Source organism: Oreochromis niloticus, linkage group LG3 (genome assembly GCF_001858045.2).
Source record: "Oreochromis niloticus isolate F11D_XX linkage group LG3, O_niloticus_UMD_NMBU, whole genome shotgun sequence".
NCBI lineage: Eukaryota > Metazoa > Chordata > Actinopteri > Cichliformes > Cichlidae > Oreochromis > Oreochromis niloticus.
This window is the reverse complement of record NC_031967.2, coordinates 70211458-70232043: the sequence shown is the minus strand read 5'-3', so window position 1 is coordinate 70232043 and position 20586 is coordinate 70211458. Positions and strand designations below refer to the sequence as shown.

At 40.0% G+C, this 20586-nt stretch overlaps 1 protein-coding gene and 1 long non-coding RNA gene across 6 annotated transcripts in view; one reads left to right on the top strand and one right to left on the bottom strand.

Annotated features, from left to right (window-relative positions):
• Positions 1–20586, top strand: part of LOC106096754 (coxsackievirus and adenovirus receptor) — a 68277-nt gene that overhangs the window by 27592 nt on the left and 20099 nt on the right. Inside the window, exons 1-3 of one of the 5 annotated variants that reach the window (XR_003218858.1) lie at positions 14891–15462; positions 18140–18499; positions 18738–20166. The exons of 2 other annotated variants lie outside the window; for them this stretch is intronic. Coding sequence is in view for 2 of the 3 variants with exons in the window: in XM_025905326.1 (XP_025761111.1) it covers positions 16811–16880; positions 18140–18499; positions 18738–18904 (597 nt within the window). In the remaining variant the exon portion in view is untranslated. Of the gene's footprint in view, positions 1–14890; positions 15463–16488; positions 16881–18139; positions 18500–18737; positions 20167–20586 lie in introns of those variants that run through there. 2 more of the 5 variants (XM_025905326.1, XM_025905324.1) reach the window with 2 other exon arrangements.
• On the bottom strand, positions 12006–12985 carry LOC112846074 (uncharacterized). Its single transcript, XR_003218891.1, has 3 exons — positions 12926–12985; positions 12203–12510; positions 12006–12065 (listed from the first exon to the last, which is right to left on the bottom strand). It is a non-coding gene; the product is annotated as an uncharacterized LOC112846074 (long non-coding RNA).

Sequence of the window (20586 nt, the reverse complement as noted above, 5' to 3'; positions counted from 1 at the left end):
AAAGATTCCAAACAAAAATTAGTGCAATGGTCATCTTTGTCTCTCACAGATTAAGGTTCAGTCAGGATCTGTCACTAATTTCTCATAAGAAATGTGAATTAATTAAAACATTGTATATTGAAATGACCTGCATGTAAAATATATTTGTTTTTCATGATGTTGATTTTTTAATATCAATAAAAATCAATCATTTTTTAATATTTCTTTAACATTTTGGTTTTTTGGAAGAGTTACCAGCTTGGCGCTTGTCTCTGAATTATAAAATTTATTTATTGTGTGAAAATTTTAAGGGTTTTTTAATAGAGTAGAGGGCAACATTGGTTGCAGTGGTTTGTCAGCTGTTTGTGTGGAGTTGTTCTTTATGTTCACCTCAAATCAACCTGAGTGTCATTTCTCTTTAGTTCTGATCTCACTGCTGAGCTGCACAACAAACCAAGGTCAGTAACCTTCTTCTGTCACAGTTTAAACCTGATAAATGCTCACTGATATGACCTGATTGGGTTCATGGTTGTAAGTAGATATCAAATATAAAAGATCAGATCAGCAGTTTTTCATTGTTATATATTATTTTAAATAATGTAACCCAGCAGAAAAGATTTCCTTTTCAACTCTGAGCAGATGTTAAGCTCATTCTCTTTGGCTCTTGGCGAAGGCGGTCGCACTTTTTCTCCTCTCCTCTCCCCCTTATCTTCCCTGCTTAGCCTCTTGTGTCCTTGTCTTGTCTCGTGTGTATTACTTTCCCTGGAACAATCTCTCACAGTCTGTTTCTGAAACCTAAAAGAGAATTATGGATTTGATCAACTGGTCTCTGAATGCTATTGACATACTTTTCTCACCCCACCCCCTTCCGGGCTGTGGGGTGCCCTCAGGCCTCTGGCCTCTGGGCCTGAAGCTCGGTCCTCTCTGGCGCAGCTGGCTGCCTGCAGAGCCCACGAGCACGCCACTGCAACCCCCTCTGGCCTCTGCTCCGTGGCTGCTGGGTGACCTCTCGTTTGGGGCTCTCCTCAGCTCTTCCAGGAGGGTGGCACGGTTTCCCCCCTTTGGTGGTCCTCCTTGGGTCCTCGTACTCTGGTGCCTCTGGATGTCTGGGGCCTGGATCTCCTCCATACCTGCTTCATGCCCTGGGGGACGGGGCTATGGCTCCCCTCACTCCCTAGCAGATCGTTACATGGAGAAACCTTTGGAATACAAGCATGCTTATCCACACAGGTGTACACACAGGTGTACACAGACACAAACTACACCTTTCTTGGCTGCTACCTCAAAGCACATTGTGCGCTATCTATCTTGCGTGCTGCACAATAACATTTAATATTTAGTATCTACTGTTATCTACTGCTAGCTAGTTTATTGTGATGGTGCTGTATTTATTATGTTGCTGTTTTTTGTTTGTTTGTTTTCTCTTCTGTTTTTTTCTCTCCATACAGATGATCCAGGTGTTTTGTTTGTTTTCTTTCTTTCTTCCCCCTTTCTCACCATCTCTTCTCCCCTCTATTTTTCTTTCTCTCCCTCTCTTTCTTTCATTTTTTCTCCCTGTCCTATCCCCCAGTCATGTCTGTCCCGTCTGTAACAATCGAAAATAAAATAAATACATAATTATAATAAAGGTCAATCAAATGGACCAATATGGCAAGGCCATGATGATCCACTTGGTAAAGTAAATCCGCTTGGCATCTCTCTTGGCCTTAAGACAACAATTCTGATGGCTAAAGATCCAAACGGGCCAAAAAAAAAACAAAAAGGAAAAAAAAGAAAAGAAGATATCTTCCTATTCGGAACCATGATAACAGGGTTCTTGCTGATCGAAGCTGGCTTGGCCCTGGCTTATCGGAGAATTAAGGAAGCGGAACTGTTCAAACCCCCACATGGCTGCCCGCTGAGATTGAAACGATGTGAAAAGGCGCGACTTCTCAGAATGGGCTCACTGAGTGCAGCATGGTTCAGATCTTGGAGAAGATTAAGGCTGCAGTGAATACTCAGAATAAGGCCTTTGAGCGTATATTGGATTACATCAAGGAGAAGTTCACTCAGAATACCACCTCTGAGCGAAAGTTGGATCACATCTTGGAGCAGCTCACTGCCGTCGTGAGGTCTCAGAATCTGCTTTTTGAGCACAAGAATGACAACACCACGGAGCGCAAGTTTGATAACATCATGGAGAAGCTCATGGCTCTCCAACGGGAGATTGAGAGACCAGTGTTGGTGTCGGAGTGTTAAAGTACAACTTTGAAATTCTCATGAGTTGTTTGCAAAAGAAAAATTACCACCATAATGCGGCTATCCCTTCGGTGCCAGCTGTGGGCTCAAGGGTGGATCTGAACAAAAACTCCCTGATAACGACTGTGTTTAGACTGTTCCTCCCATTCCATGCAAGGCCACCTGGGTTGGCTGGAAGACTGTTTACTTAGCCTGGCAGGGCAAAGGACACTGTCTCAGCTGAACTCTGGACACGCATACACATACATATACTGATACTGATAAGCACTCACTGATGCATCACCCTCCCTACCCCGGGTCCAACGCCTCCTCCCATGCTTACCTCCCATCCGATGTGGACACCGGCTCAGCTGGAGGCGCAATTGAAGATTGCTGCGGTCCCAGATCAGCTGTACACACTGGAATACTCTCCCATGTTACTTGTCTGTGTTTATTGTGCTATGGTGTGTTGATATCTGTGCATTCCTGTATTATCATTTTGTGTTACACATTTCGATGTTTTTTTTTCCCTTGCTTCCTAGCCTGACCTGTCTCCCCAATGTGATGTTTGTGTATTGTATGTACGGTTGGCAAGGTCTGTCATCTCGGTTGTGGGCAACTGCAACTGACAAATAAAGGCTATCTCATCTCATCTCATATAAAACTGAAAAAACGAGGTAATAATTATGCCATTGTTCTGACAAAAGTCTAACAGATCATCAGTTTTTCATTTTAACCCTCACAGCTCGTCTGACTGTGAGTCCCAGCAGCTCTCAGTTCTTTAAAGGAGACTTTGTGTCTCTGAGCTGTGAGGAGGACGACAGCTCTGCTGGATGGACTCTGAGGAGAAACACAAGCAAACAACAGAGGACTCAGTGTGGAAGAGATGGGTGGGGGAGAATAGCTGGTTCTTCCTGTAACATCAGTATAACAGCACCTCATGACAGTGGAGTTTACTGGTTTGAGTCCAGAGAGGGTCCCATCAGTAACATGGTTAACCTGACAGTCACTGGTAAGCTGAGTGTGTGGAGTTAGTGTTGATGAAGCTGTGTGTAAATGGATGAAATGCTGTAGTTTGTCTCTGTGTTGAGGTGGATCAGTGATCCTGCAGAGTCCTGTCCTCCCTGTGATGGAGGGAGATGACGTCACTCTGCTCTGTAAAACAAAGACCACTCCCTCCAACCTCCCAGCTGCTTTCTATAAAGATGGCTCCCTCATCAGGAAGCAGCCTACAGGTCACATGACCATCCAGCATGTTTCCAGGTCTGATGAAGGCCTCTACAAGTGTGACATCAGCGGTCATGGAGAGTCTCCATCCAGCTGGATCACTGTCACAGGTGACACACTCACCTGTCTGTGTTTCTGCAGCTTTCAACATTCACAATGTGACGACAACTTAATGACTGTGTTTGCTTTATTTTAGACAAACACACCACCACACCTCCACCTACATCCACACATCCTCCATCACTCTCTCCTGCTGTTCTCTCTCTTATGTCCTGTGTTGGATCAGTCTGTGTTGTGGTTCTACTGGTGTTACTGGTTCTGCTGGTGAGACGATGTGTTCACAGGAAACCTGAAGGTGAGACTCAGACTTCCTGATCTTTCATGTCCGAGTTTGTTTAGTAGACTCAAGTTCAAAGTCATTATGATCACAGTAACAAATTTCTTAAATATAATCTCTGTTTTACTCACAAAATTTATATTATCATTCAGCATATAAAGAAGAAGCTGGAGATGATGACATCAAAATATCAAATCACTCAAAACAGCCAGTCACACGAAGAACAGGTAGATTTTTTTCTTTATGGTGGGGTCATCACCACTATATGAGGTTTGTTTAATGTTCTGATGAACATGTGACATATTTCACCTCTATGTCGCAGAAGTATCACTTGCATATGCAACAGTTGTGATTGCTTCATATACGAAATATATATTTGGTTCAAATGTGACACAACTGCAGTTTTTCTTTAGGCCCAGTTTGACTTTAACTGATGGTGTCGGCTCAGACTCGTGTGTGTTCTGACTTTCTGGCCCACAAAACATTATCAGTGTTGTAAGTGAGCTTTAGGTGTTCAAAGCAGCTCTGACTGTGTTTGCTGTCTGAGTTTTAATACACATTTGTTTATAGTTTATTGCCTCTGTGAATGTTCTCACCGAGGCATTACTGGTTAGTCTTACAACAGTGATCATGTTGTGAGAACGTGTTGCTTTGTGCTCTGTGGTGAAGAGTGTCAGTCTGCAGTGGAAAAAGTGTCAGCTTTGTGGTCGTCCACCTGCATCTTTCTCAGAAACAGCCTCCAGTTCTTTGTGGTCACTCAGTGTTTCTCAGCAGAGGTGTTAAGATGAAAAAAACTCAAAAACAGAGAACATCATTAAAGTTGTGATTATTGTAAATTAATGCATTTTTGTGCAAACTAATAAGAACTAAAATCCACTGAGAACTCACAGAGGTTCATGTGCAGGACAAATTTTCTGGTCTTCATGAGCTAAAAATCATTATTTTCTGTCTTTTTGATGCAAGATTAAACATTATAAAAATGTTTTAGCCATCTTTAGCTCCTGTGTAATAACATCTGAACTGTTGTACCTGCAGTGATTTCAATAGTTTACTCTGCAGACATTTATTCAGCTGTGGTCTACTCAGCAGTGAGAACTGAAGACGTCAGTTATGGACAAACAACCATCAGAACAAGGAGGCCCAGGTACAGCTGCTCTTCAGCTTAGTATTAAAGCAAAATATGTAAGACATGCTGGTCCCCTGTGTCCATTTCAAAAAAGACAACTATGCAACTAAGTACCCTGAAATGTACTTTATACATTATTTGTTCGCTACTGATTTCTGGCCTTTAACTATTTTATCTCCCCCTTGCTGGTAATGCAACGTCTGCTTGTGCCCATTTTATGATTTGGAGAGTCAAAGCGTGAAATGGACACAGTGGGTCGAATGTGTCTATTACACGCTTTGCCATGATATTGGGTTGGATCTTTAATGTTGGACACGAACAAGTTAGATTTCGCAAGTTTCCAGTTTAAATTTTTATGTCAAATTTTGAACTCAAATACAACACATGCAACAGCTTTTAAGCTTAAAAACATGTATTGGTCATTTTTCTAGCTCTACTTTGCTAATAAGTAAAACAAATTCTGTTTTTCTTCAATTCACTAACTTTACTGGTGTAACTCACTCATTTGTGGTTTTGTTGAGTGTCCTCAAACCTCTGACAGTTTTTCAGTCTGAACTGGGACTGTGTGTGATGCAGAGAGGTGGAGATTGTAGTTCAATCAAGACCTCCAAAGCTTGTAATCATGTTTCCTGTTGTTTGAACTGTGTGTGTTTGTGTTCAGACTTTAAACCAGAGCCAGACGTCGTCTACTCTTCGCTGAAGTAGTCCACCAGTCCAACCACTGACGTCCAGCTGCTGGTCTCTAACTGGTCCCCCCCAGTAACTAGATGATTTCTGATTTCTAAGTTCAGTAAAATGCAACAAAAAAGTTTTATTATTACTTCTTCAAGCAAGTTAAAGAAGTCCAGACGCTTTTCTTTGCAAGCTCCTTTGACTACGATGACCTGGACGACTGAGAACCTTCACAGACTTATTACATTTTTTTTTTAAATACACTATGGAAGCACTGATTATTTGCTTGTATCCATGTTAATATATAAAGTAAATCATCTCCCTCTAGTGGCCATATATAAACCATGCGAGAGGATGGATTTAATCTAATATGTGAATCATAGTGTTGCAGTTGGTCATCAGTGTGTCTGCATGGCTTCAGTTTTAATGTTGGAGTCTGAGACAACACTGGCATCTCATGGCGCAGTGTTGTCTGATAGTTAAATTTTAGACACTGAATCAAATAAATGAAAAAGCAACAACAACATGCATAAAAACATCTTTTAGGATGATGTTAATAGGATATAAAATTTGAATAATAATGATCCAGTCAGTCATCAGTGTGTCTCTGCACAGTTCTAATTGTAATTTTCCAGTTTGAACTCATGGTGGCAGTGTTGTTATCCTGGAACAACACGATTGAAAGTGAAATTCTTTAGAGCTGATTTAAAACCAGTCTACTGACTAATGGTACAGAGATGTCTATCAGTGTAATGGAAGTTTTCTGTAATAAAGTCTGCAATACAGAAAAAGTTGTGGTCAAGTTAATTATTGCTGCATGCAGGAGAACAGACACACACATCAAAACATCCCAGGTTCGCAGTAATGAGCGTTCTAACCTTGGGGCGTCACAGCGCCCCTTTTATAACATCGTACAAACTCAACAGTTCTTTCTCCAACCTGGGCTGTTGCTGAACAAAGAAGACTCCCACTATCTTTTCCCAGGTCAGCACCGGCCCTTAATAAATGTTGGGTCTGTGTTTCCACATACCCCACTAGTTTAGAGACTTATTCACCATGAAAAACACAAGACATAACAGAACAACCAACTTGTTAACGAGGGAAGTTTTGGGTCAGAACGAGCTCTTGGAGCTCACGCTCCTCACCTGACTCCAAACTGAAATCCTTCAAAGAGCAGCTGTCCTCGTAGCCTTACAATACACATCACAGCAAAAGCACCTCCCCTCGTAAGACCCCTCTTGGTTACAAAGACAAGGCACTATTGGTGTGTGTGTGTGTGTAAGCACCTTTATGCATGTGCAAGAACTTGTGTGTGTATGCATGTGTGTGTGTGTGCATGCATGTGTGTGAACTCCTGATCACCAAAAGGGTCATAAGGAAGTAACATCAAACAGAATCTTCACAAGGGATGTGTCTGTGATAACTGATGTTCAGTTATGCAACATGGAACTAAACTCTGAGGGTCCACTGTGCCTATCACGTGTGATTAATTCTGCGGCCTTTGCTAACTCTGGCTGTTATGATGACATTAGTAATGCACCTCTCTCGGTTGATGGCGTAGTCAACTCTTTTATTTCTACATGCTCTTCTATTTTGGACACTGTGGCTCCAGTAAAGGCTAAACGCCGTAAAACCTCTCGCCAACTCTGGCTAAATGAATCCACCCTCGCTCTTAGGCGTAAATGTCGTCGAGCTGAGAGGAGATGGAAAAAAGTTCAACTTCAGGTGTCCCTTGACATTCTGCATATGAGCCAGTCTAAATTTCAGAAGGCTGCCAAAATGGCAAAGACGTATTTTTTATCAAACATCATTGCAACTAATTGTCACAATCCTCGAGTTCTGTTTAAAATCTTTAACTCAGTGGTTAATCCTTGCTCTGATGTTTCGATGGATGCCTCCCCGGCCCTCTGCAAAAACTTCTAAATCATTTTATAGATAAAATCCCAGTGTTAAGGGCCCCTCTGTCATGATTCGGCTGTGTGGCTGGCAGGAAGTGGACCCAAATGCAAGCTCACGGAGGCAGGGATGAACTCAAAACACAGCTTTATTGCTGGACAGGAAAACCGTACAAACTAAACTGGAAACTATAACATATTACACGGAGAAACACACGGCCGTGAATGAGGGAGAACGCGACACAGAACTGAGGGAGACGCAGACATAAATACACAGAGGGAAGTGGGATCACATGGGGAACACAGGTGACACTGATAATCATAACATGACACGGCAGGAGTAAACGCAACACTGACGGGAGACTGTCAAAGTAAAACAGGAAGTACACGGAGGTTCCGACAGGAGGGGAGAGAGCACAGACATAACGGGCTGGGGAAAACGTGGAATAAAACACAAGGAGGGATAACGAGGGCTCACAGATACACAGAGGGGCACACAGAGGGTAATCAAATAAGGAACATCTTAACAGAACCTAAGAACCACGGCATAAATAAAGAACAACATACAAAACACACGAAAACTAAGAATACTGGGCCAACAAGGACCATGACACCCACATTCTCCTGTAGTAAATCCAGCCCCAGTTTCCCAATGTTCAACGGTTTTTCAACAGTTTTAACCTGTGTCGTTCTCGACTTTAAAGGAAATAATTAATAACCTGAAAAGCTCAAATTCTTTGCATGACATTATTCCTTCTCGTATCATTAAGGATGCACTGAATACAATGCTCAGTAGGGCTCGGTATGGGTCCTGTGTGTCCTGTGTTTCTCTGTACATGCTGCCCTTGGGCTCCATTTTTGAAAAAACAAAAACATAATGTTTCTTTTCACTGCTATGCTGATGATATTCAAATCTACCGCCACTTGACTGGGGGTGTTTCAGCTTCCCTATATCCTCTTTTTGATTGTCTGAGGGATGTCAAAGACTGGTAATCTCGTAACTCTCTCACTTTAAATGAAAAGAAGACAGAAATTATTGTTTTTGATAGAAATATGCCTCTGAGACAACTGACTGGTACACTCGGGCCTGTTGCTAATCACCTCACTCATGCTGCTAGGATAGTTTTCATGGATAGTTCCTTCAAACTAGATAAACAGGTTTCTTCTGTGGTAAAAACCAGCTTTCACCAACTACGCCTAATTTCTAAGGCTAAACCTTATATACCACGCAAAGACCTGGAGAAACTCTTTCCTGCTTTCATCACTTCAAGACTAGATTATTCTAATTCTCTCTACTCCAATCTTCCCTCCTTCAGCGATTGCAGTTGGTTCAAAATGCCGCAGCACGTCTCTTAACTGGCACTAAGTATGATTCTATCACCCCTGTTCTGGCCAACTTACATTGGCTTCCTATTAATTATCGAATTGATTTTAAAATGTTATTGTTTACCTATAAAATCCTAAATAATATGGCACCTGACTACCTCGCTGATCTCCTCTGTCTGTATAGCCCTAAGAGAGCACAAAGATCAACTGCTCTTAGTGCAACCTAGGTCTTGGCTGAAGACCAGAGGAGGCCGTGCCTTTGCTGTTGCTGCACCCAGGTTATGGAATATTCTTCCTCTTCATATTCACGCATCAGATTCTATTCAATCTTTTAAATCACGTCTAAAAACGTACTTGTTTAACCTGGCATTCAAGGCTAATTAGGGTAATTTACATCTGGTTTTGCATTTAGATGATGTAATTATTTTATATTTTATATCTGTAATTTATATTTGATTTTATTTGTATCATGGTTTTACTGGAAAGCACTTTGGTGTACTTCGGTCTTTAAAATGTGCAATATAAATACATTTTGATTGATTGATTGATTGATTGATTGAAAACCACCCCCAGCACACAGTGGATGGAGAGGTGATCAGAGACAAAGGAATGTCTTGATCCTATAGATTGAACTAAGACCTTACAAATTTAAGAAACACAATGACAATATTCAACAATTAGACTAAACACTATGTTTCATCCTTCTGAGCAAAACAGCAGATAACATAGTGAAACATCGTTAGGCCTAGCTAAGGAGTTTTTCACAAGGTCATTCTGACATATACACATATTTCATCTAAGCATGCAAAGGTTATACAAAAAAAATCATATAGTAAGGTTCTAACCACCTACATCCAAAATGTGAGGGTTAACTAAAATGTCCCATAACATCAGCTATGTCTAACAGAAAAGATGGCTGATGAACAGTGTTGGTCAAGTGACTTAAAAAAAAGTAATCAGTAACTAATTACTGATTACTTCCCCCCAAAAGTAATCCTGTTACTTTACTGATTACTTGTTTTCAAAAGTTTTTAGTTACTTAGTTACTTTTTAAAACACGATTTACAACCTGAATAGGTAATAAAGCGATAGATCTTTCAGCCCAATTCTACTTTTTCTGCATAATCCATCATACAAAATGTAATCATATGAAAAAGTATCTATTTAAAACTAGTTTTATTAGTTTTAATCTTTTAACTTTATACATCAAGCAAAAATTAAATTATATGCAACATTCTCTGACTGGAAGAACATTTAAACTTATTTTCTGCACATTCCAGCACATAAAATATTTTTTATGTTTACACTCACTCTTTCAAATAGATGCAAATAAAACACAGCAGAAAATAAATAAAATCAAAGACAAGACAAAGACATCAAAAAGCAACAGAAATAGGCTGATTGACTGATGACAGAAACAATGAGTACAAAAAAATTACACAGCAAATTTGCACTGACTGATCAGAAATATTTAATATGGTGATGATAGACACAAGTTATATTCACAAGAAAAGGAAAGATGTCTGTGAAGGTTCTCAGTCATCCAGGTCATTGTAGTCTAAGGAGCTTGGAAAGAAAAGCGTCTGGACTTCTTTGAGTTGCTTGAAGACGTTTCACCTCTCATCCGAGAAGCTTCTTCAGTTCTAAGGTCAAATGGTGGAGAGTCCCAGATTTAAACCCAGTGGTTTGAAAAGGAAAGCTATCACTCAGCACAGCAGCGACTGTGATAAGGGTAACCGTAGAGAATGGATGGATGGAAAACAACAATTACACTTCCAACAATGGTGTCACCACAGATTGGTCAGGAAAAAAAGAAAGAAATATAAGATTATTTTTAAAGTCACTGGAATTATGAAATCTGCTGGACAAATGTTCATTTTTGGAGCGTGATGTCACTGGAGGTGGGCCACGCCCCCTTCCGCCATGACAGTAGGCTAGACACAGGATACAGCTTCAGCTATGGTTCGTACGTGTTGTGTTATCAGTTGCAACGTTTGATCACACGATCGTGAAGGCAAGAAGCTGGATAATGGGCTCTCTTTTCATCGTTTTTCAACCTGGAGGCAATGTGAGGGATCCCATGTATCCGATATTACTAAACAAAGACGTCAGGCTTGCATTGCAGCGGTGAGACGAGCGGATCGAGTTCTGTGCAATCCCCAGCTTTTTGTTGGTTTGGTCTCCGCATCTTCTTTCCGGTGAGTTCTAAATTAATTCATATCACTATTAAAATGCTTTTAGTGTTATTTTCAATGTGCTGAGGTCATAGATAATGAGATAAAACATGCTAATGTGTGATGCTGCAGAACCACGTCATGTCATCATGTCGACTGAGTAGCTTATGATTTAGCATTATTGCAGGCAAAGCAGCATATGAAATGGATGTAACAAATCCAGACTGGGCACCAACACTGCACATGGGCCTCTAAAAACATACTAAATTGCTCTCATTGTACACTAATCCGCACATAACTTCCAGATGAATCACACACCTGTCATGTGAACTAATTTTATCTTACAGGCTTTTATGCAGCTGCAGAGTCTGAAGGTGTGCCCCGTGCAGAAGTAATCGATGAAGATCTGACAGAAGAACAACAACAAAATCACAATGTCATAGCTGTGGACAGCAGTTGTGTTGGACAAGTGGAGGTTGAGGTACCACCTGTAAATGTGGACAGTGGTGATCGGACAGACAGCATCACAGAAGCTAAAGGGCAGACGAAGCATTGTGTGTGCAATGCACAGGGCAGAGCAGAAATAAACACAACACTGCTTGATAAGATTGTTAAGGTTTGCTGTGTTTTGGTGAATATGTGCCCCAGTGTGGTTGTCAAACCAGCGCCAAATGAAACTTGCTCTTGTTGAGTATTCATAAAGCTGTTGTGTTGCATGTGTAGTTCATTGTAAATAATTGTACTTTGTGTGAAGTAGTTTCAATAAAACAGAAAAGAATAGTACACATGTTTGTTTTTTTTTATTCTTGATCTTATCACATGTACTTAGCAAGTACATAGAAATGAAATGCAAACTATTTACATGGCAACACACAGCTGGCATCAATCTTGAACCACAAAATGAAACACAGGCTATTTAGAGCAGCACATTGTTTGGAGAAGTATTTCCCAACAAGTTCAGGAAGACACACTTTAAGAAAGAAGTCTTGTGCTTGCTTTAAACGTGGTTCCCAGAAATCCACATCAGGGAAGATGCGTATGACAGAAGGTCTCTCTGTGTCCACACAACGAGGTCACAGTGCAGTTTCATTCAGTCGTTGTGAGTGCAGTACCTGAAACACACAAAAAACACTTTTAATAAAAGGTCTGTAATGAACCGAGGCTAATATAGATGGTTTGGCTGTACGTGCAAATCAAAAACTGTAACAAGGAAGTTGTTTAGAAAGTTATCATGTTCAAACCGACTTACCTTTGTCTTAACAACAACGTACAGTTGTCGCAGCGTGGAGGCATAAAGATGGACAAATCTTGCACCCAGCCGTTCGTGAATTGGATGTGGGCCTCCAGGGATTTATAATTCTTAAACTGGTTTGCTGTGTATGCGCTGACTCCACAGACAAGGTATGCAAAGATCGGGATAGGACAAAGGCGGTAGGTCGTCTGGGTTTCCACTCCGCTTCCTTATTTCATACGGGTCCACATTACCGATGCACGCAATTTTTTGAAAGTACCGTCTCTTGGCGTCTGGGCGCAATCGGTCGCGATACAGCCCTTTGTCTGTGGAGTCAGCGCATACACAGCAAACCAGTTTAAGAATTATGCTTATTATTATTAATAAGAACCTTCAGACTCTGCAGCTGCATAAAAGCCTGTAAGATCAAATTAGTGCACATGACAGGTGTGTGATTCATCTGGAAGTTATGTGCGGATTAGTGTACAATGAGAGCAATTTAGTATGTTTTTAGAGGCCCATGAGCAGTGTTGGTGCCCAGTCTGGATTTGTTACATCCATTTCATATGCTGGTTTGCCTGCAATAATGCTAAATCATAAGCTACCCAATCGACATGATGACATGACGTGGTTCTGCAGCATCACACATTAGCATGTTTTATCTCATTATCTATGACCTCAGCACATTGAAAATAACACTAAAAGCATTTTAATAGTGATATGAATTAATTTAGAACTCACCGGAAAGAAGATGCGGAGACCAAACCAACAAAAAGCTGGGGATTGCACAGAACTCGATCCGCTCGTCTCACCGCTGCAATGCAAGCCTGACGTCTTTGTTTAGTAATATCGGATACATGGGATCCCTCACGTTGCCTCCAGGTTGAAAAACGATGAAAAGAGAGCCCATTATCCAGCTTCTTGCCTTCACGATCGTGTGATCAAACGTTGCAACTGACAACACAACACGTACGAACCATAGCTGAAGCTGTATCCTGTGTCTAGCCTACTGTCATGGCGGAAGGGGGCGTGGCCCACCTCCAGTGACGTCAACTCCAAAGCCCTATTCATTATTTAAATTGTCTCTATGGTCACACGCAGCGCCGATCGTCCACCAGAGGGTGCTGATGAACCCGCAGCGTCACAGCGTCTCACAGCCGTCAGCACAAGTGTTAAAATCCAACACTGTTCCTGCTTCCCTGTTTATTGATTGTTTGATGACCACAGACAGTTTCTTTTCTTTTTTTTACATCACCAACCAGGCCAGACAAAGGAAGTGAATATTTAATTGTTGCTCTCAGTCAGACTTTGTTCCTCCCCATTAATCTTTTGTTTTGTCATCATGTGTCCTGTTGTCTTTAAAGTCGTATTTCTGTCTCTGTAATCGACTTAGTGGAATAAACAGGGAAAGAAGCGACCGCTACACTCTGAGGGGTTGGAGGTATGAAATCTGTTTTTTCTCTATAAATCTGACATAAAGTTGACTGTAGCTGCTGATGTTATTTAGGGTTCAACATTTAATCATTTAGTTTCATCCTATAAAGCATAAGATTGCCATATTTGAGGTATTCGTGTTTTTAGTTTCCACAGTTTGAAGTTTTTGTAGCTAACAAAATATTGCAGCATGGAGACAAGTCTTAACAATAAAGCTCCACAGAAAGATTAAGCTTGCTGATTCAACACAAACAGAAACAGATTTTTTATTACATACCTGCTGATGCTACACTGTGCTTCGAGCCTCAATAACAGCATAACAGAACTCACTTATGGTACTGCATTCATTCTATAAAACAATAACTGTCAGTGACTTTGAACCGCAGTATAAACACAACATTCAAGATAACAGTTAAAAGTAATGTAACCATAAACAATCAAACAAGAACATCTAAACAGCAGCACATGTCCCAAGGCATGATGGGAGAGAACTAGCTGCTCCCCCAACACGCCACAATATAAATTAACGTGGAAAAAAATAGTAAAAAAAAAAAATCAGTTGAACTTTAGTGAATTTCACTAGAAATTGGATTGATAAGACTGGCTGAGCTGACCACAGCTATGTTAGCTCTAATAATAAGAAGCTTTGATATGAAATCACTTCACAGTCAGAAATTTCATGAACACCAAACAACAAGGAGACAAAAATCAGGTTTGTTTTTAGTGTTAATAAATGTACTTTACTGTACACACCACAGGTGATGTCATTGATTCACAGGGTCAATCTGTACCAACTACAAACACACACTACTGAACCAGCTTGACCAGGATGTTGACACTGACATGCACACACACGCACACACACCCCTTTCTTTCTCTAATGCAGATAAGATCAGAGCATTGATTAAATTAATCACCACAACCACAAAATCTTCTGTTTTCTTTTCTTTTTTTTAAAGAAATGCATGGATTGATTACATTTTTGTACAAAAAGTTAGATGATTCTGAGGAAGTCAGGTGGGAGAATGTCAGTGATTAATGACTCTGACAGAAACGTTGTACAGATGAAGGTAAAAACAGTATCAGATATAAACACTGTGAGTTTTAAGAAGCTTTGTTAGAGATTCATCTATAAAGTATTTCTAGTTTTGTAGCTTGAGTAAGCAATCAGCTTGATTTTTGACTTCTGCTTTCTATTTTTTCATTTAAGGAATCATCTGAAATTATATGTCGTAACATTTGTTTATATTTAGTTTGAGTAATATCATTTGTTTTGCTCCTAAACACCTTTTAGAGGAAATCACAACCTTTTACTTTTATTCATTAGACTGAGCTGATCTAATGTCATGAACTGAGTGGAGTGGGAAGTTGTCTCTGCACATCTACCTGATTTATTGCAACACTTCACTTCTTTATTACTTCTCTGTTTCTTTGTATATGTGGTAGCTGTTTGTCACATGTGTGTACTTAGATTTGGAGAAGATAGGAATGTGGTTGCTAAGGTGTTGCTATGTGCACTGATGTCACACAGGTGAAGGGTGTGTTGTACCAAACAGGATGACACACGGATGTGTGGGTTAGTTTGATCTGTGACTCTGTGGTAGAGAGGCCACTTTATACACAGACTTTAAACTTGCTACATTTTATTGTTTGATTTCTTAACTTTTTTTAAAAACTTTTTTTTATTAAGTGGAATAAATCTTCAGTGTGTTCCTTTTTACATACTGAAAAAGCTGATACTGAACTCAGACTTTTTGTTTTTTATCTTTCAGTGGATAATTTTAATTTTTCATCCTGATGATCAGAAGAGTGTTTGAGGGTTTCAGAGATCCTTCACAACAACAGTAAGTGTTTAAAATGACGTCTTTCAGTCTTTTAGATAATCTGACAGGTTGACTGAAGTCTGTGAGCTTCAGTCGATTAACAGACTGTTAATGTTAATCTCAACCAGGATTAAAGCTTCACTTTACTGGTTACAGATGAATGTCATGTGGAGTTAGTGTGAACTATTTGATTTACATCTGGTTTCATCTCTGGAAACACATCATATTAAATGAATTCAATGTTTTTTATCATCTGAAGAACCAAAAACTGTCAGACTTTATCTGACACAATATAAAAAAGAAAAAAGAGGAAGTGTACTCAGTTACTCTCATGTACTCTGATAACAGTCATGTGATTTACAGGAAGTGCTGCATCAGCTGCAGGTGGTGGACAAAGTTCTCCACATCAGCTGTTGTTTTATGGAGGCTACAGCTAAATGCTGCCTCCTCCATAGTACAATATACATTTTTATTGAGTGATGTCATTTTGAAGTCCTTTGGCTGATGATGGTCTTTAAAATGTAGCTGATGATTGATGATTGATGAGGTTATGTTTGTGTTGTTCTGTGGAGATCGTTCAAGAACTGAACCTGTTGAACACTCAGACCTGCTTTAGATTTCACTGCTTTGGTTATGACGCACTTATTCATGGTCATCGTACAGCGCAGCGTAACAGACGTCACTCTAACGCAACTTCCTTAAGAGACATTGGAAGTGTGGAATCGAGACAAGTGGCTGAAAAACAAATGTTTGAGCTTTATTTAAACCTTAAATTTAATCTCATGTAGTGAAGTTTTAACTAAAGTATGTCATTAATTTAAAACATCATCAGACCAGTATGTGTGAAAGTGTTAATCTCACATAGTCAAGCGTCAGTCAAGTCATGTTCTGTTATTGACTGAAATAACCAACAGACTCAGAGATTTAGAACAAAGTAGATCATCACAGGTAGATAAGAGACGAATGTCTGATTTACTCTGATCAGTTTTTGTGTTTGCAGGAGAGATTTAGCTGTTAAAAACCAAACAGTGACATAATAACTTGATTCTGTGTGAAAGAGAATCAAGTTATTATGTCTCAAAGAAATCGTTACATTAAATTTCAGCACTTTTCTTATGACGCACTTTATGATCGTCCGACAGTCCAACCTACCCAACGTCACTTTAATGCGACTTCCTGAAGACACATCGGAAGTGTGGAATTTGAACGAGTGACTGAAAACCAAAACTTTTAGCACTGTATAAACCTTAAATGTAACCTCATGTAGTCAAGTGTTAATTTTAAGATCTGGTATTCACTGAAAATACCAACAAACTCAGACTTTTATAACAAACTAAGAGTCAGATCAGCAGAAACAGAGAACACGGAAATGTTTCCTGTAACTGCGTCGCTCTGCTCGACTTTGCTGATTGTCGGTGTCTTCGTGTTTGTCTCTGCAGGTGAGGTTTATAAACCAAAGGGTGTTTCCCTCTGAGATAAAGAGGAATAAACATCAGTCTGGTTTATGTGTTACTTCCCAAACAAGTAGTTTCATATTGAATCAGTTTGTTTGTTTGTGTGACGGCATCACGAGGTCTGGTGGTGTCTGTGGATTTACCCGCTTGGTCAGCAGTGCTGTTTCCAGCACAGAGACAAAGAAGTAAATATGTGTGTCAGTGTGATGTGTTGTAGTGTCAGGAGTCAGTATACAGCTACAAAGCTTTTAGTTCAGTGTATACAAACAGCTGTAGCTCCATAAAGGCAGCATGCAGAGACTCACAGTGTCTTATAATGAGAGGCTGCTTTCTCTCACACATTATGTTCACTTATTATCAGCACATGTTTCACTGTATAAGTGTTTATATAAAACACAGCTACTGTCATCCACAGTAATCTCCTCATTTATTGTAGATGATATTAGTGACAGCATTCCTTCATCCCTCTGAGTTCCTGACTTAAAATTAAACTAACTTTGACCCTGTACCGTCATAATATAAGATTTGGGAGCTTTAACAAAAAAAGCACAACTCAAGTTCTAGACAGTGAAAATCAGTAGGTAAATAAAAATAACAGAACAATTTATTGTATGAAGACATCTTGTTAATATAGAGTAATGATGGTAGTAACTGACTTCTGTGTCAATAATAGATTAAGGTCAGATCTCTTTAGTGGTGGGGTGCAGTGGTACTGTTTGATATTAACAGCATTTACTGTCATAATGATCACATGTGTACCTTAGCATCAATAAATTTATTCTTTTTTTATGGATATCATGCGCTTATGGCAGTTATTGGCGACCGTGGCTCAGGGGGTTGGGAAGCACATCTGTAACCAGAAGGTCGCCGGTTCAATTCCTGGGCTCTCTGTCCTGGTCATTGTGTCCTTGGGCAAGACACTTTACCGTACCGCCTGCTGGGTTGGTAACCCCCAGAGGGGCCAATGGCGTGATATGGCAGCCTCGCTTCTGTCAGTCTGCGCCAGGGCAGCTGTGGCTACAACTGTAGCTTGCCTCCACCAGTGTGAGAATGTGAGAGTGAATGAATAGTGGAATTGTAAAGCGCTTTGGGTGCCTTGAAAAGCGCCATATAAATGCAATCCATTATTATGTACTATAACTTAATATATGTGCATACACTCCTCACTCCATCTGGCTGCTGAAGAAGGGATCAGTTGCACTTTGAACTTTAACCTCTCTGCTCTGTCTTGTTTCCTCTTTCAGACAAGAAAAGCATCACAGCTGAGTCTGGACAGAACGTCACTCTAACATGTCGAGCTCCAAACAACAACTTCATCTTAGGTGTAGAGTGGAGCAGAGCTGACCTGGAGACAGAATATGTGCTTTTTTACAGAGATGACCAGTTTGATCCAGTCAACCAGCATCCATCTTTTAAGAACCGGGTGGATCTGCAGGACAAACAGATGAAGGATGGAGATGTGTCTTTGATTCTGAAGAATGTGACGATTAATGACACTGGAACATACGAGTGTCGTGTCAAGACAGGAACAAAACATAGAAAGAGAGCAATTTTAAATGATAACCCCATCAGCATCATCAGACTGAGTGTTGTTGATCCTCCAGGTGAGTGAGTAGAGTTGAGTGTGTGTGTGATCAGAGGTGAAGCTGCTTCCTGGTTGTTGATGTTTGTTTCTAAAGATGTTGTTGATGAGACTTTGTAGAAAGCAGCTGGTCTGAGTGATGTGATCAGAGTGCAGTAGATAATGTCTGACAGCAGTTTGAAGAGGAAATGGATTCTGTTCTGTTCTTCACTCATCACCTACCTGACAGCTGACACCTCACACCTGTTTCTCACCTGCAGGTCAAGGAGGAGACACAGAGGATGGAGGGAAGGAGGCAGGAGGGAAGGAGGGAGGATCTGTTGGACTGATCGTCGGTCTGTCAGTTTCTGCTGTGTTTCTTGTTGTTGCTGTTGTTGGTTTTTTGATCTACAGAAAACATAAACAGCAGAGTCAGGGTCCATACTAGCCTCCTGAGTAATTGCAGCATATTTGAAATGTCTTTAGTGTTTTTGATGATAATGATGTTTGGTAAGAGAAGCCTGCATCGCTACGGTAAAATGCAAAATGGAATTCAGTTGCCCAATATCCAAATTTAAAACAAAAAACAAACACACACACACACAAAACAAGCAGGTTGAGAACCAGGAGCAGCTGATCTGTCAGCCTGAGACTGGCAGGGATTTATAAAAACAAACATATTCTTTAATATCACTGAGACTGAACTTCTAGCTTTGTTTTTTTAATTCAGTAGGTTAATAACACAAGATGATATATATTATATGTTGAAAGTGTTAAAGCCTACACTGTTTTACTAAGTGTGTGAATATATTTGGCTTATGGCATTTTGTAAATAATAGTACTTAGCAGTAATAGTAGTAGAAAAGTACTGCACAGCATCTCCACCACTGTTTTTATATTTTGCTTGGAAATTTGGAGTTAGTTGCAGATGTTTATTAAAACGTGCAAACACGCGTGAATATAAAGGATTTAGGCCAAAACGTTCTAACAAGCTAAAAGTCTATATTTGGTGTTATCAAAGCAAATCCTTGACTAATACTTGCCAACTGCATGTTTTCATGTCCTGGTATGATTTTACTGCCCCAGCAGTGTTACTGGGATCACTGTCATGCTGAAAAATGTAACTGCTGCCAGTCAGACTCTTTCTAGATGGTATTACACAGGGGATCAAGTTGTCTGTTATCCATAGGCACAGAACTGGTTCATCCCTTGAGTAAGGATTGTTTTTATTTTTTTTTATGGTTGAATAATTCATCAGTCAATGTTAAGTGTCCTAATGAACACACTCAAAATTCCCTGTGTAAACTGGACTGAAAGTTATTGGAAACCTTTCATAACAAACAAACCGATATTTATGCAGAGATCCACAGTTACAGATTGTTACAGACACTCAACCAAGTACAGAAACACTGTGTCATAATCAAGCTGTTAATAATCTGCCTAATAATGTTCAGGATCCGTTTAGCAGCTATTACTGAGTAAACTTTGTGGTAGATATTGTTATGAAACCAAAGAGAAACCTTTTCCAAGTAGCTACAGAGGGAGATCTGTCCTCTCTCTGATCTGTAAAGCTCTGACTTTTCCTTCCATTTAGGAGACTTTGAAGTCTGTAACTTCTGTTTAAATATTGCAAGACTTGTTCATATATTGCTGTTTATTTATTTTTATTTCTGTTTATTTGTTTATTGTTAATAAAATGTTGCAAACATTGGTACTAGTTTTGTTTATTAAATGTTTATGTTGCTGTGAAATATGTCCTGACCTATTGAACACATGTTTGCACATTTTATGAGATGGAATTAGTCCAGGAAAACACACACACACACACACACACACACACACACACACGATCTGACAGGAATACGAGATGATGAAAACTGATGACAGAGTGGAAATCTGCTTAGAAGCTGTGAATAAATTGAAGTGATGACACTCCTCTTGTAAAATTTCACTCTGAACTAGATGTGAGTTCACACTTCTTCAACATGGTGGAACCAAAACAAGACAATTGTTTGTTGAACGGATGGTTTTCTTTCTGAGGTGTGACCTTTGATCTTATAGAGTGGTGTGTGTTTGCCCCCGCCCCGATTACCTATTTTTTTTGTACCGTTTGGCACACTTAAATGTTTC